This window comes from Aquila chrysaetos, chromosome 1, assembly GCF_900496995.4.
Source record: "Aquila chrysaetos chrysaetos chromosome 1, bAquChr1.4, whole genome shotgun sequence".
NCBI classification, from domain to species: domain Eukaryota; kingdom Metazoa; phylum Chordata; class Aves; order Accipitriformes; family Accipitridae; genus Aquila; species Aquila chrysaetos.
The window spans coordinates 44046039-44070143 of NC_044004.1; the positions used below are offsets into that span (position 1 = coordinate 44046039).

Sequence of the window (24105 nt, forward strand, 5' to 3'; positions counted from 1 at the left end):
TATATGTGGCAAAAATCAATGCATTTTTAGCATTACTTCTATATATGCAGCATTCTTTTTTTGCTGGACTGAATGTGTGACCAATGAGTCTATACTCATATTTTGTGTGGGCAGAAATATCTCTTGTTACCAAAAAATTGCCTGACCATAGTGACTCAGGTACAATGAAGTCATTGCTGACTATCCTCTAAGTATGTATTTTTTCATAAATTATTTTAGTAACTAAAAACCTATGAAAAAATGGAGGTAGGTTTGTCTAACTTTTGATCAATTCTACTTGCTCTGTGCTTCTTAAATAAGACAGTAGCATATTTATCGCATGTATTCTTTTGATAATAAATTGGCTGTTAAGTAATCTGAACTTTGTATATTTTGTTTTATCGTCTTTTCTTTCTTTTGTGCTATGAAAGTTAGATGCTTCCTACTTTTTAAAGTTTAAGCAGAGGATATTTTAATTTCAAAATAATTTTCAAATCATTTCAGACATGAATTGTATTACCTGCTCTCTGGTTCACTGAAACTGTAAAATGTTTTATAGAGTAAATAATCTTACCCTAGGCTGATGCACAATGTAACACCATTGTGCTGTGATCAGTCTACTACTGTACAAGTCCAGTTAAAGGTATTGGTGAAAGAAGAGAGAGACTGGGGCAGCAGGCTGCAGCAGGAGTAGGATCCTGTCCTGAATTGCCCATCCCACAGTTTCTCTCGAGATGTCTCTGCTACTCCCGTGGAAGAGATAAGGTAGTGAACCAGAAGTAGTGCCGGTGACAGCTACTTTCCTGAAACAGTAATCTGTGTGTACCTGAGACAGGGACGGGAATGAGAACAGAAAGCTGCTACGTCCTGTCCCACACCTACTTCTTACAGTTGGCTGCATGTTATCCAGACATCAGCCTCTTCCTTTTCCAGGGCAGGAAGCATAGCAAATTGAGAGGACAAGCAGAAAGCACAGGATGTTTTCACGGGGGGCAAGAAAAGGAAAGAAGAGTTTATCCAAAAGCCTCAAAACAGTGAATCATCCCCATGTCTCATTTAAACTTGCTTAACATTAAAGCTGACAGGCCCATCACCACCTCCCCAAAGGTCTTGTGCTACTTTCTGGACTTACTTTCCCACAATTTTTTTCTTTTATCACCAAAAATATTTTCTTCCTGAAAACAGATTTTGTAAAAGTTGGACTATTTGCAAGGTGATAAGACTTGAGACAGCTCTGTTCAGCAGGTTGATAGAGAAACATAGATAATTTTAGGCCATATTTATTATTATTCAATAGTCTATTTGGAGGTTGCACTACATATATAAGTTCTTAAGGCAAAATTTCCCCCTAGACTGTACCTAAGTATGATACTTGCCCTGCAAGCCAGAAATTGTGCTGTTTTCATAACTTGAGAATGACTGCTTGATGTGCCACTTAAAATTGTTGCGGGGTGGTGAGTAGTCTGATCAGACTGATCCAAATAAAAAAATGTTAAGCTTTGAATCAACATTAAACCAAGCAGTATTCATGACGTATTAGGTTATGGTAGCCCCTATTCTTATGAATAAGTTTGAACCATAGTTGTAAAGCACAATTGTACAAAAAGTTGTTAAAGAATAACATTGATCTTGAATTGTCCTGGAATTTGCTTTTAGCTATTCATGCATACCGTACAAAAACACTTTAATGGAAATTTGTAAAATATGGTTTCTGCCATATAACATTAGAGTTATATTCAGTTTTGCAATTTGCTATGCATACATATGACATCTGTAGAGCAGCTTCCAGATTATTTTCCTAATGTAAGAACATGCAAAAAAGCTAATACACAATCCCTGGTTTTACGTGTGTGTAACTTAACATGGAAGCAGGTTCATGCAAGGTGGACTGTTTCATGTACTGTGTTAATGCTAATTAAATGTATTTGGATTATCTTTGAAATATCAATCATAGTATATTTAGAAGTATAATATTTGAAGCAGTAAATATATTAATGTTTAGCCCCAAGAGTGAAAATACTATCATTTTAGATCTTTATATTCATATAAATATATAATTTTAATGAAGAAAATCTTATGCAAATTTAACGTTAAGAAGTTGACTTTCTAGATGCCACATGAATTGCTACCTATATAAAATATAGTGCAAGCACCATTGTGTGTGAAGAAAGAAGTGTATGTGGTGGTTCTTGTCTGTCAAGTTTTGGCAAACGTCTGTATTGAGATAGGACCAAACTGGGGGTTTACTACCCAATTTACCTTTGGGAACTGTCAAAAGATTTTTCCTTTGAGAACATTCCTCTGTCAAGCCACTAGTCCTCTGCTTCTCTGTGTTACCTGATGGGGTAATGAGTGTAGCTTTCCTGCCACTGTCATGGTTTAAGTAGTCCAAGCACCTTGTACCTAATAATTTAGGAAATGGGAGGTCTTGGCCTAAAGATACTCAAATGCAAATCTCTAACTATAGAAATAGCTGTACTACTTTAAGGAGCTATTTGCCACTACTAATACCTTATGTTCTTACATACTTATGTAAATCTGTTCTAATAAGGTCTCTCTCTTTTTTAATAAGTATTTTAATTCTCATGTCAGGATAGTACTAGCTTTTTTCCCCAGTAATCACAACATAAAAAACTGAATTATTTTTGTCAGATTCCTTTATGTTTCTTAAATGCTTCAAACAATATAATGTAACAATATTTAGAGAGGACCATATACAAGAGTAACCTTAGAAGTGAAGGAATACCGAAATCAAATTATAAGGAATTAACTTTAAGTAGTCCCAACCAAAACCACTTAACAAGAACCATAAAATGAAAAATACACTCTTAATTATTTTTTGTTTCTTCTTATTCTACTATTTTAATGCTAGGATAGCTAGATCTTGAAAAGCATTCTGGAAAATAGCAAGTATACTGAAATCTGAAACTTAAATTTCTCAATGGAAAATTCCAAAATAGAGAAGAAAAAAAAAAGGGGGGGGGGGGGGGGAACAACAACAAAAAATCAATGTATTTTACTTTCCAGCAGTCAAAATTGAATTGCATGATTAGTTGTTATTTCACCAACTCAAAATTTTAACATATTTTAAGCATCCTGTGGAAATGAAATGATTGATAGAAAGTTTCATGCCAAGAATTCTAATTTGCTATCTGGTTCTACCATTTAAATCTTTTTCTGAGATGCTAGTAAATGATCTAAATGTTCTTTGATAAAAAACTGTGATACTCAAATTTGAAACATGAGACATTGTTATAAACCCATGCTTTAAATCCTTGCTGAGAACACAATTTGTCCATGTAAATTATTGTGTGGATTAGTGTAGTTCTGCTGCATCTCGTGTATATTCCCCATATAGAAGACATCTACTTTTACTTGACATATTAGAAATGTCATGAACCAAAAATTCACTGTGCATTTAAATTAATAATACAGTAAATGTCATTACCTGCCACGTTTGAGAGCTGACTCCAGCACTTCAGTAGCTACAGGGTATAAAATAGGCGAATGACAGTTTGAATCAGTTTGGTTTGCATTGCCTAGATTTTTGAAGATGATCTGTTCCCATGATAAAGTTATCAAAATAATTAAAATGAACAAAAATTATTACAATTTTCTCATTCGTTGTTTTGAGATACAACCCATAATTTAAATTGTCAAGCAAAGTTTGGGAAAAGGGTTATAAGAAGTTGAAGTTGGAAGAATGCCCCTAGTCTGAGATCTGGTACGGGATGTGTCTGAAGCCCAAAATGTGCCATATTTACCTTCCATTTTGAAAGGAATGCAATTCACAGGAGCACAGAAAACGTCATTTTATGTCATATTGTGCATGACAGTGGCTAGTACCAGATGCTGAAACAGCAAGCTCTATTTTATTCTTATACCTAATAGCTAAAGAGGCATTATCTCCTTTTCTTAGGGCTTTTTTACACCTTAATGAGCTTAGGAGATGATCCACTTCAGTGTGTCTATTTGGCTGCTTCTACAGAAAGGAGGAATTCATACAGTCTCTCCATTGTGCAGCTGCCATGTGCATCCTTCTGTTAGTGTTATTCAAGCTATGCTTTTACTTGTAGCTGGCACTTCCTCATGCTCTCCCTTTAAATATATACATATACACACATACATATATATATGGTTATATGTGTGTGTCTGTGCCTGGAAATGAGCTTATGTGCTGGCTTTTGAGTAGATCACCTCAGCATCAGAGGTTAATCGGAGTAGCACTGCATATAGACAAGTTAGAAGTAGATGAAAATAACCAGGTCAGTGCACCACGTTAATGTGGCTATGTTATTTCTGGGACCTGTGGTGGTATTACACAGTGTTGTGCAGGGTAGATAAATCAAAGCAGCTAGATGGCAGGTCAGGTACCCCTAATGATTGTGCTGTGCTCCATACCCTATGATTCTATTCTAAAAGTCTTTCTCTTAAACCAAGTGAGGTTAGTTAGAGAAGGGAAAAATATTATTCTATTTCACCTGAAATGGGAGGGGAATTGAAGAGCAGCAGGCTGTCCCAAGTTAATAGCTGATTCTTTATGCTGACCTGTCAGCTGGTGCAAGGATTGGTAAAGGAAGGTGTCATTGTAGCAAATGGTAGAAATCCCACAAGTTTGAATTATGTTGTGTAGTCTTGGCTCAGGAGACCATTTTCATCTAGTTGTTGCAATATGCCATTTTTGAGCATACATGCCCATATATCATTAAAAAAAAATTTTCCCCAGTTCCATATCAAATTATCAGAAAAAAATTTGTTCCGTTACACAAGAGAAAAGCACAATACAAGTTTTATTAAAATGTCAGTTCATAATATATGCAAATGTATGTATAGATTGCACCTAAGTCTTGCATGGAGAGAATCAAAGTCTCAAGAGAGACTTCAGCAAAGAATGAATAAACAAATGCTTAGATGCCTGCTGTTGTACAGGCATTGATAGTTGTTGGCATAATGACATGTTTCAATCTTACTCTAAAATACAAACAGGTATTTCACAGTATTCAATTTAATAAAGTGTGCTGAAGTTTATGTCACCAAATATTATGGATTGCTACATAATAAAGGAAAAGTAAGCTAACTAGAGATTTATTTTCAAGAGCATCACTGTGAAGCTCTGCTAACTTAGGTATGAGCTCTTCAGATGGTAGCTTAGTCAGTTACTGGTAGACCTGGAAAACAATCCTGATTTGGAAGTGGTAACTGTTTTCAAGGGCAGTGGAAGGTATTTTGTTACCTAAGGAAGCATATATCCAGTGCCTTTCCTGCTTTTGTCATCTTCCAGATTCTGTTATTTCTCTTGTCTTCTCCCAGCTTCTCTCAAACACATGAAATAATAGGAAAACAGAGTTCTGGAAGGGATATCTGCTTGCTCCAAGCACACCTTTTTTTTTGTCTTCTCCAGCAGCTTAATAGTGAAGGTGAATAGGGCTCCTCACTGCACATCTCTTATCTGCTTCTGCTGCTGGCTTCACGACTAATTACCAGCACCATACAACACTTCAGCCAGTCTGCTGCTAATCTGCTGCTCTTGGTGCTACAGATGGTCTCTTTGGTCTTGCTTGCTTTTTCTACCTTTGCTGTTTCTGGTCAAAGAAGCCATCCTTTCTGTCACCAAGCAGCTGTACGGTTGCTTGTTTGCAGTAAGGTGCTTACGAATGTTGGCTTGTAAAACTACATTCAATGAAATAAGCTTTCAGGACACACTTGAAGCACTTTCTCTGTCAACCCTATTGCCTTTTTTCATGCTTCAGCATAGGAAAGCAAACTGGGTGTTCCTGCATTATCTGCCTAAATCACATCTCCGACTTGTTCTGGTAGGACTTTCGTTACTATTGCCTTAATGAACATAGAAATGAAACTCCAAAAGACTGTCATGAGAGTGTCCGCCATACAGCCTCCTCTACAGTAAGATGTGAAAATATCTGTGCTAGAACTGTTTATAGTAGTTTGCAAAGGATATTTTTAATTTCTAGGTATATATAATTCCATAATTGCTTTACACATCAGGCATTTATTTCTGAGGACCTTAATTAGGTTTTGAAGGCATACCTAAGTAATGAAAATTAACTTTATGAATTGAAGAAAACTGTGGAACTTATATGTTTATATTATTTTATGTATTTTACTTTTTTTTAGCATAGTTTGAAAAGTTCTGTTCCGCACCCAGGAGAAAAATATTAAACAGCTCCACGTTTTGTTTTTCAGTGTGCAGTGACCTGGAATTCAGGGAGGTGGCAAACAGATTGCGAGACTGGTTTAAGGCACTTCATGAAAGTGGAATTCAGAATAAGAAGACTAGGATTGTTCAAAGGCCTGAAAGAACCAGTAAGAGATTGCTACTTGTCTTATTTGATGTTCTCTTTGATATTTTTCTGTACTTTTGTATTTCCATTGCTAAGACTTGCCTTATTCTCATGTGCTTTAAATAGGCATGTGTATGAAACCATAACTTTGTGCTTTTCTAAAGCTAATTTCTTATTTATGCCTTAGTACTGATATAAGATGTTCACATTAAACTTTCAATGTTATTTGGGAGCACTCTTGCTTGTAAGAATGTATGGCAGCTACCATTCACAATGCTTTCATTTGTGAATGCTATCAAATTGTCTGTTAGGTAGAGTTTGATAATCAGCTGCTATATAAGGAGACAAAACAAAACAAACAAATAGGGATTTTGAGCAACTTTTCCATAGAGAGAAGTGAGTTGCTGAATGGCTAGCCCTAAGAAACAATGTACAGGAGCTGTAGTTATGTGTGACCCATTGTTGCTAGTTGATGCCACTGTGGGTGCTGGTATGGAAAAACATGGAAAAGAAGCTTGGAAGTAAAAAGGAATTTTCAAGGATATTCTTCAAATTGGAAAAGACTCAGGAGTACTAATGAAGTGGAAACAGTAGGGGGCATAATTTTTTTTTAACCCTCTCAAATATTTAAATAGGTTTTTTCTTGTGGAAGGTAGTAAAGTTTTAAAATGTAATTATCAAAGGGCTTATTTAAAATAGCAATTGAAGTGTGCAATAATAGTTTCAAGAGTGATGTCCTACAGTGAAGGAGAGTAAAATTAGATTCCTTAAGCCGTTAAAACTTTACCTTTCATTAATATGAAGAGCAAACTATGAATTCCTCCAGAGTTTGTTTCACAGAACTTGGCCACCACTGGCTGCTTAGCTTAGTTCCTTCATTATTAACTTTTTAAGTACTTATGATTTTTTTTTTTTTTTTTTAGCTTTTGTTTGATTGCTATTTGTAGCATTACTTTTTCTTTTTTCAAGAAATCCATTTATTTCATTTAATTGGAAATGTCATTTCTTTGTGTGATTTTTCATGCCAAGGAAATACGAATAATTCTGTAAAACTCAATGAATTAAAGATGATTCTGTGTTATCTGGGAATACTTCTCTTAACATTGACAAAAAGTGTTTCTGAGGTAAGGTGGTAATACAGTAATGTCACTTTTTATTGATATTGAAAAAAACACATTTAAAAACATAGACTTCCAATTTACATTCTGGTTGGTGCCCATAACTGGCATGTGATCTGCTTCTCATCCAGTAACGAAAACAACAGAAATACAAAGTTTGCAGCTCTTAAGTAAGCATTTATTGTATAGTAATAAATAAAAAGTATCTAATAATACAGCTAGTGTTAGCTTATCACTCAGTTAAAGGTCAGCTGAAACACTGCATAGGGTCCTGTTTCTTGCTGAGTACTCACTTTGTTGAGGGTAGCATGCTGAATAGGTAAGGTCAAAAATGCAGCACAGCTTTTTTAGAAGCCTGATAATACAGTAAAAGTTCAAAAAGAAATTTGGACAATGATAAAAGAAGCAACTGTACAGCTAGCAAGTACTACAGCATACAAATAAAAAGTCAGTGTTTCAAGTAATTCAGTTCTATGTAATACAGGAATGTAAAATTCATAATTAATACTTTGAATACCTTGAAACATAATGCAAGCACAAAGTTCTTAAGAGGGTGAGATTTTTCCCTTAGACATTTTCCTTGGCTTTTTTTCCTTAAGCACACAGGTGTCATCGATAAGACGTAGTATCTATACCTGAGACAGGTATTTGTATCATGATGTGTATGTGGATATATTATACTCACTCACATGCAGTCAAGGACTATATTTAGGCTTAAGATCTAGGATTTTAATGTGTGACTAAAAATGCAAGAGTCTTGTGGATTTTTGGACCTTGTCAATTTTTGGACCTAGAAATATGTTATGTAATCCAAACTGGTTGGTTTGTTTTCAAACTTCGATGGTCACTTACTATAACTTTAGCAACACCCGTAAGATAGAGTGGTGACTACCTAATGTTGATTTTACATCTAGTACATCCTAAATGTTCATGTTTTGGCACTTCATGTACAATGCAGAAGATAATAGACATCTGCTTAGATTATGTAGACCAAAACAGTTGTGAGATATGTGGGTATTTTTAGAACAGATTGTTCAATTGCATGAAGCACTTTGGTCTGTGAGGTCTGTGAGCATGAGGAGCTCTTCTGCAGAAAATGTTATGGTCCCATTCTGATTAGCTTCCTCCAAGGTTTTGGGGTCTGTGGGATCTTTCCCACCTAACCTGAGCTAGTAAAGGAATCTTTCTAAGGCAGGTAGAGAGATGTATTTGCCTTTAAAAGCCTTCAGGTGAGGATCTTCTTTGCAAATAGAATTGTTCCAATTGAGGGGAAAAAATGGGTTTCTGGCCCAGTTTTCAGAATATCCTTTTGGAAGCCTTCAAAGTCATGAAGTTCTCTCCTTTGATGGTATAAAGAATTCACATGTACTTTAGGAGGTACCTCAAATTTTAGGCACAAGTTGGACTGGATCCTACCCTATCAGTTTTTTGAGAGACAGAATCAAGAGTTGATTTGAATAGCTAAGAATATGCTTTTCAGGGCTCTTTTTCATCAACAGGTAAGGAAATATAATCTGTGTGGAAAAATCTGGTTTCAATGTACTACTGACTTAAAATTTGCTGTGAACATGGTGCTGTCAGAAATGTTTGAATTCCACTTGTAACAAGGTACCACAAATTAATCCTAAACAGCTAGAATGTTGTATAAAATATTAATTGATTACTGTGCTGGTTTTAAATTAGATTTTCTGTTTCAAAGAGTTATACCTCATCAACCTTAAAATAGAGGTAGTGTTGGTACAAGAATGTTGAGAAGTTTGCTATTTGTTACAGAAATGCTAGGAGGTAAACATGGAAGTTTGATGATAGGCTTTGGCATGTTTATTTTCTTTTTACTAAAGCAAAGCAAATCAAATTGTAGGAAATGGCTACATGTGAGACATTGTTTGTCCTATCTTCTTTTCTTTTTCTCTTTAAAAAAGAGTTTTTTGACAAAACCCACAGTGTTTCACAAAAACATTTGAACAATAACTGTTTAGAGTCTAGTGTTTTAGTACTGTGGTCAGTTACTCAAATTGCGTATATCTAATTGTGAAAAAAAACTGCTTTCAAATATAAAAGATCCTATTTGCACAATATTTACTTGATTTTATAAATAGCCAATAGTTACTTGATTGAATTAATTTGACAAGCTACTGCAAAAAGACAGTCCATCTATAGACAGAAATTGATCGAATGAATGTACGATCAGTAGTTTTCTTTCATTTGTGGATTTGGGGATGAAAAAATTGTTTAAAAACTGGTTTCATTAGTGCAAATATACGGGTTTTCTGGTATGTACATTTCTGAACTTCAAAATTTCTCATTTGAGGCAGCAAAAGATACTGTATCTTATGAGAAATTAACATGTCTGTGGTTTAGAAGAAAATACTAGGTCACTATGTCCCTGTAAAAACATAAAGAAACAAAAATAATGCTAACCATTCAACATGGTAATGTCCTTTCTAATACCATTAAGAAATTCTTAAAACTGTTCTTCCAGAGCTAAGCTCTTGAGTAGTACCCCATATCAAATCCCTCAAAGTTAGTCTCCAAGGTTGTAGTAGGTGCAAGACAACAGGCACATTAATTTTTAAGTATACCAGGGAGTCCAGCCCCTATCTGGGGATGTCTGAGAGCTACACCTAGAAATAAATCTTGCAAAGAACTTCTTAATCCTGTATAACAACCTTAAACTTAGCACATGAGACTTAGTGATCTGTAGAGAACAATAGTTATGACAAAAAGCCACCTGAATGCAGCTTCCCCTTTCAGAGTCCTAATTATTCTAGCAGATCTCTGGAGTTGTTCATTACGCTTGGGGAGTTAAAAATCTGTTTTGGCACCTTTTCCCCCAGGCTGTCCTTTATTCTTGTCATAGAGTTCCTCACTGAGTAACCATTCTGCATTTAAAAAAGCAATTTGTGACATCCTTTCTGGTTGTCTGTTTGCGTTTAAGATTTTTCATATTTCAGTCTCTCTGGTGGCACTTGGGACAGGATTTATTAAAAGGCTTGGGCACAGTCCTTCTGACCAAGGTAGATGTGGTGCAAGTTTATAGTGCCTTGCTGGTGCTTTTCAGAGTTGTTCCGGCTAATAATAGTCCACGTTGAACTGTACGATCATTAATATTATTTCTAAACAAACCAAACAGTAGTGTTTAAGTTGTTCTGCTAGAGCCATCAATATGCTGGTAACAAGTTAAAAATGTAAGGTGTCTACATTGTTGTGTTTTTACAAGAGTTGCATAATTTTGTTCACCTGACACTTTTTTCCAAAGCTGAATCTTATTAGTAATGCAGACTAGAATATTTCAAATAATTAATAGGGTTTTATTTCCAAAATCCCTTTTGTGTCCAGATGTATTCAGATTGCATGTATCTGGAAGTATCATTACTATAAATGCTATATAAACACTTAAATCTTGTCCTCAGGCCATTTGTGGTCTAAATAGATGACACAAAGGGGAAAAGGATACTTTACCCCCATACTACAATAATACCTCATTATTATTATTGCCTTGTGGATGGGGAAATAAGGAGTTGAAAAATTAAGTGAGATTTTATGTACCTGTTTAAAGTCTTTTAAAATATTTGTTCTATTTCTGTATTAATTTTGTGTGATAAAACTCTAGGCAATGAATGTATCAAATGCAAAGCACAAAAAATACCATAGTCCCACAAATATTTCTACTAACAGGCAGTCTATTTCTGAAGGATACTTGTGCGCCTTGTCATGTTAGAAGATGAAAGACCAGAGGCCAAAGGTAATAGAGAATCTTCTTATGGCTTGGGAATAGTCTGATTATTTGGAGTCTAATACACTAACAATTTCAAAAATAACAGAAAAATACAAGAAATCTGAAAGAGAATTACTTATAATTGGCTTGTCTAGAAGTAGCATGGTGAGATATTATTACACTAAAATTGCCAAATACCCTTGCAAACACGCAGCAGGAAAAGACCAATTTTGTATAGAAAAGGGTAAATAAAATCAACAATTTCAGATTTTTGCTTGGAGTTTTTTACTTAATTCTGACTATCCTAAGTTCCTTATTGATGAAGAGACACAGCTGACATTATGCAGAGATAAATTAAATTTCCCTGATCTTCATTGCTGAAACCTATTTGGAAACCCTGATGTACAGACAGAACTTGCAAGCAGAACAGTAAGTTTCTGCTTACTCCTGTCAGTACTCTCCCATACAGTCATTGTATAGTTATTAGAGATAAAAAGAATTGCCGTTTTAAACATCATTTTTGATGTCTTGAAAATGCTGACTGCCTGAGAATTTGGCTACTTCCTGAGATTATCTCAGAAAATTTCCTGTAAGCTGTACCACAAGGTTGTACAGGCTGGCAACCTGAACGATAGTTCTAGTTTGCTGGAAAGATTCTTCCAATTACTTTCTGCATGTGTAACGTTGTGTAAACCCAGGCATCCTTAACACAAGAATCTTGAAGAAGAAATCCAGCCTAGAAGTAATTCTGAGCAAGAATTTTAAATTAATCCATCTTTACTTAGAATTAAGACCTTGAATGAACTAAATCAGTATTGTTGACTGAAGTTTGTTTGGACTCAATCTTTTGTACAGAATTATCCTTATACACAATGTAACATATGTAGACATTTATTTTAGCATTTTATTCTATTTCTCCCTCTTCAGGTATCTTCTACTTTTCCTTAACAGTGACTCCTATTAATAAAATGGTCAGTCTGGTGTCCCACAGAATACGTTTCATCTGAACTGTCAATCTATCAGCAAACCGGTAGCCTCCAGCAGTAGGATTCATCTTGATTCACTCACCACCTCCCCTGCCCCTAAAATTCTCTAAAACACGTTCTGGGAAAGGAGAGACTTCAGGATGCAATGTTTCACAGGTGTTCAAGGAATATTGCAGCTGTGCTTAATTTCTTTCCCTTGTACCTTTCTCTGTAAAATGAGAACCAGTTATCTGAGGTTTATTGTAAGACCTTTGGTACCTTTCCCGTGTCTTGCCCTAACCCAGGCTCTGCTCTGATCTATGTAATCATAGTGAGCAGGAATATAGTACAACTTTAGACAGGTGACAGAGAATGTTATGCGTAATGCTGTCTCCTTCTTGGGCTAGTATGGAGCCAGATGAGTCTCACCTAGATCAGCACTTTTGTGAACAGCAAATACGACAGAAAGCATTCACGTCTGCTTAGTCCTCTCTTTAGTCATTCCTGCTCAGGTCTCTCCTGATAAAACTCCATTAGGAAGGAAAACTTGTTCCTAGCTTGTACATGGTCAGCCCCAGCTGTGAGATGCTGTTAACTGAAGATTTTCTGATAGCCAAAATACTAGACAAATCCATCCCAAGTGAAAACCTTCTTGCTATGCGGCTTGCATGCTGAACAAGTAAAAGCCATGGTCTAGATGGCAGGCAGGACTCTAGCAGAGTGCATGTGTGTTTATTCACATGTATGATTTGTCAGTGTCTTTTATTGTACTGGACAGTATACTGGTATTGGAAAGAATCATGCAGTTTACTTCTCTTGGCATATTAGATAAACAATTTTATATAATGCATTATGTGAGCCATATGTATGTATGCTGTTTTGATTTCCACATAATGTCAAAAGCTATCTTCCTCAATGTATGCAAGGATTTATTACTTATGAGCTTAATAAGCAGGCAAACAATAGTTTTACCTTGAAAAGCAGATTATATTTACTAACAGTTGAGATTCTCCCCTGAGAAATAATCAGAAACAGAGGAGCATTTCAGTTGGTTTCCTTTTGAGGAAATGTTTTGAATGCTAGTGTGTAAGCGATAGAGGAGGGGAATATTTCTCAATAATATTTCCCTTGGGATTGTTTTGACTGAGGAAAAGAGCTTAAGCTGGTACTTCACATTTTTCTAGACAATGTTCAGAAATAGCTGCATAAAAGCTCATTTCATTATGGTATATGGAAATAGATTTCAAAGAAGTGGTTAAAATGAGAGAAAGAGAAAATCTTCTTTCATGATGTAGACATCTGAGCAGCAATTTTTGCTCTCTTCATTATAATGCCCCGGTACGTAATCATCAAGAATAAATTACTATCCTTCAACTATACTAATTTTCCCCCTTTACTTTCTGCTTTTTGTTTTGTGTCACAACTGTGAAAAATGTTGAAGAACAGCATTCTGGTTGGTAGTCAAAGTGATAATATCTGTAGTCTGTGATTTGGGCAATTAATTTCCTAGTTCTAGGTCACCTGGTGATTTTGTGATTCTTAGTTCTGTATGACCTGACCCCCTCATGTGTCAAACCATGTTAGCACATGTTAAACTCTAGGTATGTACTTAAGTGCTTTCCTGACTCTTTTTCTCAATTATATCACCTTCAAGCGTGACACCTGTATTATTTTATCAATATTACGGTAGAGGAAGAAAGTCATTGCACAGAGAAAGCACTTCCCATAATCTTAAGTTTAGACAGTTCCTTAAAGGTTCCATAAAATTGAACCAAGAATTTCCCTTTACAACAGTAACCTCTTAAGGGTTTATAATACGATCATGGAACTGAGGTGATGATCTTTATGTGGTGTAGCAGTTCTGGAGGAGGTGGACTGCTCCATTTTAGATCAAACAAAGCTGCTTCTGTCTCTGTAAACATGTGCCTGGCTTACCTCTGAAATACTTCAGCGATCTGTGACTGATGGTCATGAAAGAGTTTGGCTTGGTGAAACAAGCCGAATGAAAACTAAGAAGATACGTGATTTTCTCTATTTAAAACACTAAAATTGTAAATACCAGAGAAGAGAAAGAACTAAAAAAAAGTAGTAAAAACAACAACAAATATACCTGGACTGTAAATAAAAATGCAAACTACTTCAGAAGCAAATTCTGAAAAAAGAAACATAAACTACTTTCAAGGTAAAAAGCATGATAGTTTTTGAAAATATTACATCAAACCATTATTTAGTAGAAAGCTAGACCTCATGACCCACAGTGCTTTTTCTCCAGTATATGATGCTATTTAATAGATAGGTTATGACAGCTTTAAAATATGTCAACTTTATTTTTCAGACTTGGAAATAACAAAAAAAGTTTCTTATATGAGATATTATTGTTTGAAGTAGGTTTATTAATTCTGATGTGCCAGTTTTAATATATTTCTGTTTACTAGGAAGTGTGTATAATAAATACCAGACTTCAAACTCTATATTTAAATACTAAACCACAGTTATGTTGAACTTTAACTTGATTTATAGAAACATTAGAACATAATAACATTTTTCTGGTGTTTTCCTGTTGATATCAGTGATTTGTAATAAAATCATCTGGTTTTTAATGATATTGCTGACTCCAATGCAAATATTTTAATTTCAAGCTCTGTCCTTAAGTAGGACAAATGTAATAGATAAAAATCCAGTGGGACATCACTGTTAGACACACTTTTTAAAAATCTAAAAGCTATATAGAAAGAAGTGAGAAAAAATTGAGAAATGGGAATAGAGGATGAACTCAATTCACAAGCTAATGCCTGGGGAATCAAGAAAAAAAAAATGGGGATAAAATCTTCTGCAGTTATATAATATCATTCCAACTTTAATTTAGTGATGCATAAAACCTTTGAAATGTTCAGTGGTCTTTCACTATTCTTCAGGTAACTTTATTTCTTTTTAGAGTAAAATTTGAAACTGGCTGAGAGAAATAAAATAAGCAGGTGTTTGGATTTTTTTTTCCTTTTTCCTTAGTAGAGTTTATTAAATACATAACACTAGCTTCTAGTGTCCTAAAATACAGAGTACTTAATGATGTGAGTTTTCCAGCATGGACCACAAATTCTAATTTAAAAATACTTTGTCCCAAGCTTGAATGTGATGCCTCTTTCAATAAATTTAGGCTTAAAATTCCACATGCAGATGTATTAGCTACAATGATCTACTTTGGCCCACAAGATCTGTCCCTGAATACACCTTTAAAGGGCTTTTATTTTACATTCACTTCTAGCTGGCATCTTACTCATTAAAATCTGTCTCCTCATGGTTGCTGTTTTTCTGCAACTTGTCTTACAGTTTGGTGAGCTGGGCAAAATGCCAAATTCAGAAAGATTTTGTGAGCACAAGAATAATTACTCCCCTCATGCAGGTACACAAAAGGCAGGATAGGAAACAGTATGTTTCACATCGACCCTTTTCTGAATCCAAGGTCTTGATGAGGATCTCTAGCTAAAAGCAGGACTAGCAGAGAAAAGAGAAGTATCTGGAAGTGTTAAGAGGCCATCAGGAACAGAGCCTTAGAGGTAAATAAAGTTATACTGAACATTCATCCTTAGACAAAATATTTTAAGGTGGTGGAACCTTCCAGAATTTTTCAAATCGGAAACACCTGTTAAATAATTTTGATATCTTTTACCAATAAAATTGAATAACACATCTGCTATATATCCTTATTCATTCAGTCAGGTCCTGTCTCTCTCTGCTCTTCCTAATCCACAAAAAAATAAGTTGTTTTGTCTTGACGTTTTATTAGGGGCTGGAAAGGAAGGAAGAGAGAGACCATTAGTTGAATGCCTGGCTACGTTTTTGTGTTGAACACATCAAAAAGTTTCATAAATATCAAATGGCTTACTTCATTTTTTTGCTTTTTTCTTTTCTTTCTGTCAAGCAGAAATAATAATGAATGTGACAGATCAACAGGGAGCAAGAAAAAGTGAGACTGCCCTGATAAAAAGTCATAGTTAATTTAGGATTTCTGGGGAAGGGGAGTTTATGTGGTTGTCTGACTTCCATGGGGAGTTTTTGGTGTTATCAGTTTTCTTTTCCTTTCCAAAATGGTTGTTCTACCATAGCATGGATATTTCCACATTATAAGTATCTAAAGGAAAATCTACTAATTTCTAAATCTGATTACTAAGTTATCCAAGTTGACCTGTTTTAACAGTATAGAAACACTTTCCAGATTTCTTTATTGTTTTCACAACAACAGCTAAGGCAGGCAGGCTTGATTTTAACAGCAGTAGAAACTGGGAATTCCTGTGTGCTCTTATGTCAACTTTTCTATAGCCATATTCAGGAATCTCATTTTTTCAGTGCTCAGTTTTAGCTTAAAAGTTTTTAGAAGAATAGTATGTAGTAGCACTAAATCTTGTTCTATATTAGGACGTATACCCAACTGCCTAGCCACATGCACCATAAGCCTGTGGTACGACCCATAGCACATGAACAGGAAAAAATGTGTGTGTGTATCAAATGCAGCTCACATCTTCTACGTAGGCAAGAGGCCTAGCAGTTTCTGAATTTCCCATCCATGTCCATATGAAAGTCTGCATGTACTTTACAGTTGATGCAGGAAAAACAAACATGAGGTCTGACCTCTGGCTACAGGAATTATTAACTCAGCCTGTTCCTGATGGCCCTTTTTCCAAGCAAAAATTTAGGAAGATGTAAGCTCTCTTAGTAGCTCTGATACTGGCAGCCAGCTGCTCTTAGCAATCATCTTTTCCATGGCCTCCTCCAAGATATGAAGTACTTCAGGTAAAGATAAATTATCATAACTTCCAAGCCATTGCTGAGGCTGAGTATTGTGTTCCTTTTTCATAGAATTGAATATATGTTACAGGAAGAAAAAAAATGGACTCCAACAAGTTACGTGGAATTTATTCTCTTCTTAGTTCTGTAAACATTGCAAAACCATTTAAGCTTCACTCTCCTGATTTATAATATCAGTAAAATTCCTCAACAGAATTATTTTCTAGGAAATCAATGTAGAACATTTATTATACTGTGTGTGCTATAGGTATAATGTTTGACAAGAAAACTCATATTTCTAAATGCTTTGAGACTGATGGTGGGATTAATTTTTTTAGAAGGTTAATTTAATGATTTTTTAAAATGAAGCTGACATATAATTTATACATAGTACTTCAATAGCATACACTGTTTATGTACTGTATCTATGTACTGCTGGAGAAATTTCCATGATGCAGCATTCTTTTGTGGTGGCTGAGTTCAGCAGCTGCTAGATCTTTCCTGATACATGATTTTTTAATTTTTTTTTTTTTTTTTTGCCTCTTAGGATTTGATACCAGCATTTTGCCAATTTGCAAAGACTCCCTTGGCTGGATGTTTAACAGGCTTGATACGAACTATGACCTGTTGTTGGACCAGTCAGAACTTGGAAGCATTTACCTTGACAAGAATGAGCCATGCACCAGGGCGTTCTTCAATTCTTGTGACACATACAAGGACAGTTTGATATCAAACAATGAGTGGTGCTACTGCTTCCAAAGACAGCAAGGTAAAAGATGAGAACAACCTGCATATGTATATGATTGACCTTTTTTGTAGTGCTTTATCTTTTTTTAACATAGTAAGAAGATTACAGTGAACTACAGACTCTTAAATGCTGTACCGTGAATTTGTGTTAAGGTTTTTTACCTACTGTGAATACCTAAAATGAAGTTAAAAAAAAAAAAAAAAACCAAACAGGAAAAAAAACCAAAGAAACAACCCAAGCTAAATGGAAAGGCTTGCTAGAAATTCAAAGATTCTAAATAAAGTGCAAAAGAGTGGCTAATGCTTTTACAGCAATATTGTTTCTCATGCCAACTTCCAGTAAGTATGCAGAGGAAAGAGACCAAAATAAAGAACAGAATTACTTAAATTATTTCTTTCCCAATCTACTTCACCTACATTATAAAATAAACTTTTTTATTGCTGAAGTAGGGCATCTTAATGTTCCCTTTTGTGAGCCTATTAAAATAACTGAATGAACATTATGGATAAAGTTATTTCCAGTCATTTGGACTTAAAACCAATTGATTTTTACTGTCTAGATGAATCTCTTGTTAATGCCCTGATGTGATTTCGTTAAACAAATAAACACAGCCTTAAGCATTATTTTCCTGAGGATCATATAACAATTTTAGATCTAGGTGAGATATCACATAAATTATATAATCAAACTAGTTGTAATGAATCAAAGAATTTACTTATTAAATATTGGCTGAAACTGGACAGAATTGCCCCTTCATTTTTCTTACTAACATGAGGGAGATTTTCAAAGGAATAAATAGCAGCCAGGGTCCAAATTTCTACTGCCAGCAGAGGAGATAAGACTGATTTGGTGGAAAGTTCACAAAGTCAGTTCAGCCGTTTTGAAAATTTTAATATCAGTTTTTAAATCTCAGTTGTGCCCTTAAAACTCTCCTGATAGATTCCCATTAGCACCCAGCATCTATGGTTTGACTCTGATTTCTGTGGAAATAAAGATTCATGCCACATCTGCCAGATGTAAATCTGAACAAAAATAAAGCTGTACTTCTGTAGATACATACTAAATAGCAGACTTCTTTTCTTTGGTAACTTTAGTTAAGAAGTTAACATTTAATCTTTCAAAACACCTTGTTTGTTTTACAGTAGAACAATATTTTGGCTTTTATTTTTATAAGCATGCATGTACTGCTAACAAAATTAGCAAATGAAAAATAACCCATCCCAGAAGTAAAGTAGTTCTTAAAGTAAAGAACATAACATGTTTTGTTTGGTTGTCTTCAAAATAAAAAAAAACACCACCACAATCATTTCAGCTTAATATATAAACACCCTGACTCTTTGGAGGGCAGCATAATTCTTTTCAATTGTCAGAGAAAGTACAGCACATAACATGCGGCCTAGTATGGTCCAAGGCTCTTCTACCAATTTCATATAAGTTGTGTAGAGCAGAACCAGGAGATTAAGAAAGCACTTCCACAGATTACTTTCAAGTAGTTTTGCATTCTATAGGCTATAAATTCTGTTTGTCTAAAGTATTTGCTCAGTATACTGCTAGAACCCAAGGATGGTATCGTAAAGACTGATTTAAACACTGGTGAACTATATTAATGGTACCCTGAAGGCTGAAAATCTGGGATCCAGCTTTCAGTGACACTGATTCTCCCCATTGAAGGATCCAATATCATCCAGCTTTTCTTCCCTTTTCACCAGTTTCCTCACTGTCTTGACCGTGATGGTGTAATAAGGTGCTGATTTAAAACAGATTAGATAGCTTGTGATACCACAGTGTGTTTGAGCATATAGCAAAAAAAGATGTATCCTCAACTTTGTAAATGAGGTGAAATCTGAGTTTGGGCAATCCTTGCACATTAAACATGCACTCTATCCCTCCAAATTAACACTGTCAACAAAATCTATGGTCTCCTTTTTTGAAGATGTAAGGAGGAAAAAAAACTTGTAGTATTCTTTTGTCACATCTTATTATTAGCTCTTGCACAACTATCTGAGTGCTAACTGCCTAGTGTATTAGTGACCCACTGAATTCTCTATTCATAACTTACAGTGGTATGCTAAACCTTGTAATATGTTTATGTTTGGTTATGTTTTACTTGATTGAACAATGTAAATAAGATCTTTAACTAGAACTTTACTATTAATAGCAAAGAGATGGCTATGTAGAGAAATTCAGTGGCTTCTTTCTGATGTTTACTAAAATAAGTTGATATTAACAGAACGCTTCAAGCCATGTAGACAGCTCTCTCTATTCATTGAGCTTAATAGGTGTTTTCTGGGCAGATCTACAGTTTTACGGCACTGCTCTTGATTAACGATGTTCAAAGTGAATACAAATTTTAGTCAACAATGTGTATCATACTGGGATAGAAATTCCATTGTGCTTTTTTAAAATACATAGTATTTGCTTGAGTCGTTATCTGAGAAGCCCTCTTGCTCTTTGATCTTAGCTTCACAGTTCAAGACTGCCAAGATCAGACAAGTACTTGCAACTCTTCTCATTCTTTCTTTCTGCTTGAGTTCTGTCATGATGTACTACAGTACACTAGACCCATTACTGCACATTACTCACAACTTCTAGTCAATATAGGCAACTTCTTATGAATACTTAAGTCAGATGTTTGTTGCTCCGAAAAAGATCTGTCCTGCCTTGACTAATGCTTAAACACTTATGTACGGCTCAGTGGTGCTTATTGCATTTTGTCTTGGCCTTATTCTGCTTTAAGTGTAGTTTAGTATTTCTGAGATACATCCAAGACGCTGTAATGCATTTCTGCAATACTTCGAAATCTGCACTTTTCCAGTGCTCTTTGCAAGTCTTCCTGTACACTTTGGTCACTATTGCCCTCTAGTTTCAACTACAATTCATGCAAGTGCTTCAGTACTCATCTTCTGAACTTACTTTCTTAGTTGTTTGATGCTAGCTTAACTCTTTAGTGCTTATCTAAATGCTGAGGCACTTGCAGTGTTGGCCTTTTTACAGGTTAAATTTCTTTCTGCCAGTATTTCATCATTATTGCACCCTTGTTTTTGTTGCATCACTGCTTTAGAGTAGGAGAGTACTGAATTTTGCTGGGAATATTAATGCTTAGCACCTAAGTATTTCTTTACTGCAGGCCTCTGCATGGATCTATTAGTCCAGCACTTTTCTAGATGGCTTTTTCTTACAGGCTTTTCTGTCTGTCAAGGCTGGAAGACATCTTTATGACTTTCAAAGTAGTCCATCTTACGGAATAATGATAATTGTAGTGATTTGTGTTTGTTAATCAGTCTTTTCAGATTGCAGGACTTCAAATATATTTGTAGATGGTTCTAAAGAAAAGTGTAATGTGCCTTAACACATAATTGAGGTCCCCAGAAAGTTTTCATGAAGTTCAGTATTGATGGTTCGAATCCTTAAAGTTCAAGCCTCGGTTGTTCAAGAACAATTATAATACTTGACCCCAAGCACAGGCAAGGCACAACATGGCAGCCTAATCTGCAGTGCCAGAAGCTAAATATTATCTACCTGATAATAATAATATCTACCTGCCAAATGTTATCTACCTGATAGATGGAAAATCACTGGTTTGTAATTGAATAAGATGGAGAATCTGTGAAAGCTGGAGGTTCACTGTGTGGGTGGCAGCTCCTTGAGGCACGTCTGTTAAAAATCCTAGACATTCTTTGTCAAATCTACCAGTTTTACTCCCATTGCTCTGTTAATGTGCCTCTTTGTGGTAAATCAAAGCTTAATCATACTAGCTTTGCAGCACCTCTTGACACAACTGAATATTGATGTCTCAAGGGCCAGTATTAGTAACATGGGATACTCTGGTGTACATCAGTACTTCGATCACTGAAGAACCGTGGATGGCTGCTAAGTGGTTCATGAATCACCCATAACAATGCAGTGATATTGTCAGACAATTCCTGCCACATCTGCCGAAGTAGATTAAGGATGAAGACGATTAGGTCTCTTACTTGTATTCAGATTACCAGAAAGGCTGATGGCAGATTCATTTCTATTACAAAGGAAGCCACCACACTGATTTTTGTAAAGGAATTTCTTCTCCTTGGCTCAAGACTCCCAAAAGTGGTCCAGTGACACTGCTTTTTTTATTGAAATAAGTTCAGAAATCTAAAAGAAAGCTTTTCCAAACTCGGGAACTAACTGGAATATAAAGAGGGAAGCATTATGATTTGGGGAAAGAGGAAAAAGGATATGCTGTGGACCAAAAGGAATTGGTTGAACTTCTAGCCTGCCATTCTCTTTGACAGTTTTAAGCACCAGAGTGATTTAGTATTGTTAAGAGTTTTTGCTGCTTTTGTCCTGAGAAGCAAAGCTTAAGTGTGAATCTTGAAGACCTAGCTTCTGAGAAGAAGAGAGTTTTGGGTAAGTAACTTTCTCATATTGCCTTGTTACCTTTTGGTTAGTGGAATTCCTTTTTGTAATTATACCACCAAAGATTTGTAGCTGTAGATGAAGATTTTTTTCTTTAGGCATAGTCCATCATTTTTACATTTCCACATGTTAGTGCTCATGTGTGCAACTTTGTGTTTCTAATTCAGGATTTTTTTCCACAGAACAAAATACATGTATTTTTCCTATTTGACTAGTTCTTCTCCTTCAGCATATTTTCCATCTTCTTTGAAAGATATAATAGAAAAGAATAGAATCATTTAGGTTGGAAAGGACCTTTAAGATCATCAAGTCCAACTGTTAACCTAACACTGCCAAATCCACCACAATCCTAGATCCTTCTAGCCTGTGGCACTTGCGTGCATAAATGACTATAATTTTTTAGATTACTGATTAATTGCAAATACCTTTGGTTTAAGAAATAATTGATCCTCAGAATGTTGTACAATTAAGAGCTTAAGTCTTTAAATACCAGGAAAGACAGAAGCCTTAGTTCTGAAAGGTAATGAACATCTCTGGCATAATAGTGAGCGTGATCATCATCAAAGCACCTCTTGCAACAAGAAATGTAAAACTTCATATAGCCTCAGCAAATACTCAAAGGCTAAATACTTAAAACCCAATACCCACCCAATGATGTCATGTCCCAGTAGTTTTCAAGAGCACACACAGAAAATGGCTTGGTTGTCTGGAAAGACATCTCTTGAAAATTTGTTCTGGCACTAAGACTCCTGTGAACAGTATTTTAAAAGTAGAGCCTATTTTTGAGGCCTTCAGTCTAGAAAGAATCATTATAGATTTAGTGTGAAAACCTGGCCCACCAGTTGAGGCCACTTGTTTATAAGCTTCTTTAAAAGTATGGGATATGTAAAAAGCATTTAAAGTGTAAAGCCAAGAGAAATTAACAGCCTGCTGTCAGTAAGGGGTTATTATTGTCCTCCAGTTTCTATTTACTCTGTTAGATAAGAGCTCATGAATAATACCAAAGGCCTATTGGTATATCTAGGCTATGGCGGCCAAGAGGCTCTGGGTTCAACAGAAATATATTTTTGATCCCCAGTTCATCTAGGCATTTGTCATCAGAGTTTGAACAATTCTACAAGAAAGGCACCTCCATGTATTATAATGTCTTCTTGCTGTTCCTGCACTCCTTTGTGCATCTTGTGCTGCTCTCAGCCGTCTAAAAGGGTGAGCACTCTTGTTTTCCTTTAGGAGGAATTCAGGAAAGGCTGCTTTGGACTATCACCACTCCAGTGATTTTTGCCTACCCATTGCCCTACACAGTGACTGGGTTCTGGCCTAACTGTGTGCTTCATCAAGAAGCTAGGCCAGTCCTACTTATCTTTAAACTAGCTCAGAAGATTTTTTTCTGTTTGCGTGGAAAAAAAGTAGTTTCACTATATTTCAGAAGGGAGCCTTGATTGCATGGCAAAGATGTATTCTAAATAATCAGAGTCTGCTAAAATGGAAAATGCATTTAATATTCAGAGAATGTGAGATTTTAGTGAGATGTTATCAGAATATTGTCTGGGAACGGTATAAGCTGAAGACACATGTGAGTAAACTCAGTAATAGTACTGTGGATTCAGACTGAGAAATGCCTTTGTGCTAACAGTCTAATGTAGTATGCAATATCAGTGTTCAGAGATTAGTACTTTGTTGTCTTTGATTCCTTCACTTACTCAACAGTACCGTATACACATTCACGTCTTATTTCCTTCCCATTCATGGGGCGTACTGTGACTTGCTTTTATAGACAGTAGAAAATTAAATGATTTAGAACTGGAGTAAGCTATAACTCTGAAGAATGGAAAACTGAATTTTAATACCTGTTCTGCCTGTTAAAGCCATCTAAATTTTAGCCACTGTTTTTAACTCAGTTTGCTGAACATGGGGCTCTGTACCCATGGGATTCAGTCTTAAATTGTTGCAATAGAATCACAAGTTGCAGACTTCAGTGGAGAAAATTCTTATTTTCTTAGTGTAGTACATGAAATATGAAACTTGAACATGACTTCTAACAAGAACAAAAGGGAGAGGATTAAAAGAACCATCCTGTTTCTAACTCATATATGAGGCC

At 35.5% G+C, this 24105-nt stretch overlaps 1 protein-coding gene across 5 annotated transcripts in view; it reads left to right on the forward strand.

The window, feature by feature from the left end:
• SPOCK3 (SPARC (osteonectin), cwcv and kazal like domains proteoglycan 3) overlaps positions 1-24105 on the forward strand; it is a 222097-nt gene that overhangs the window by 193402 nt on the left and 4590 nt on the right. For 4 of the 5 annotated variants that reach the window (XM_030018658.1, XM_030018676.1, XM_030018667.1 and 1 more), the window contains 2 exons: positions 6184-6303; positions 17412-17633. In XM_030018658.1, the coding sequence (XP_029874518.1) occupies positions 6184-6303; positions 17412-17633 (342 nt within the window). Of the gene's footprint in view, positions 1-6183; positions 6304-17411; positions 17645-24105 lie in introns of those variants that run through there. The other variant, XM_030018693.1, reaches the window with a different exon arrangement.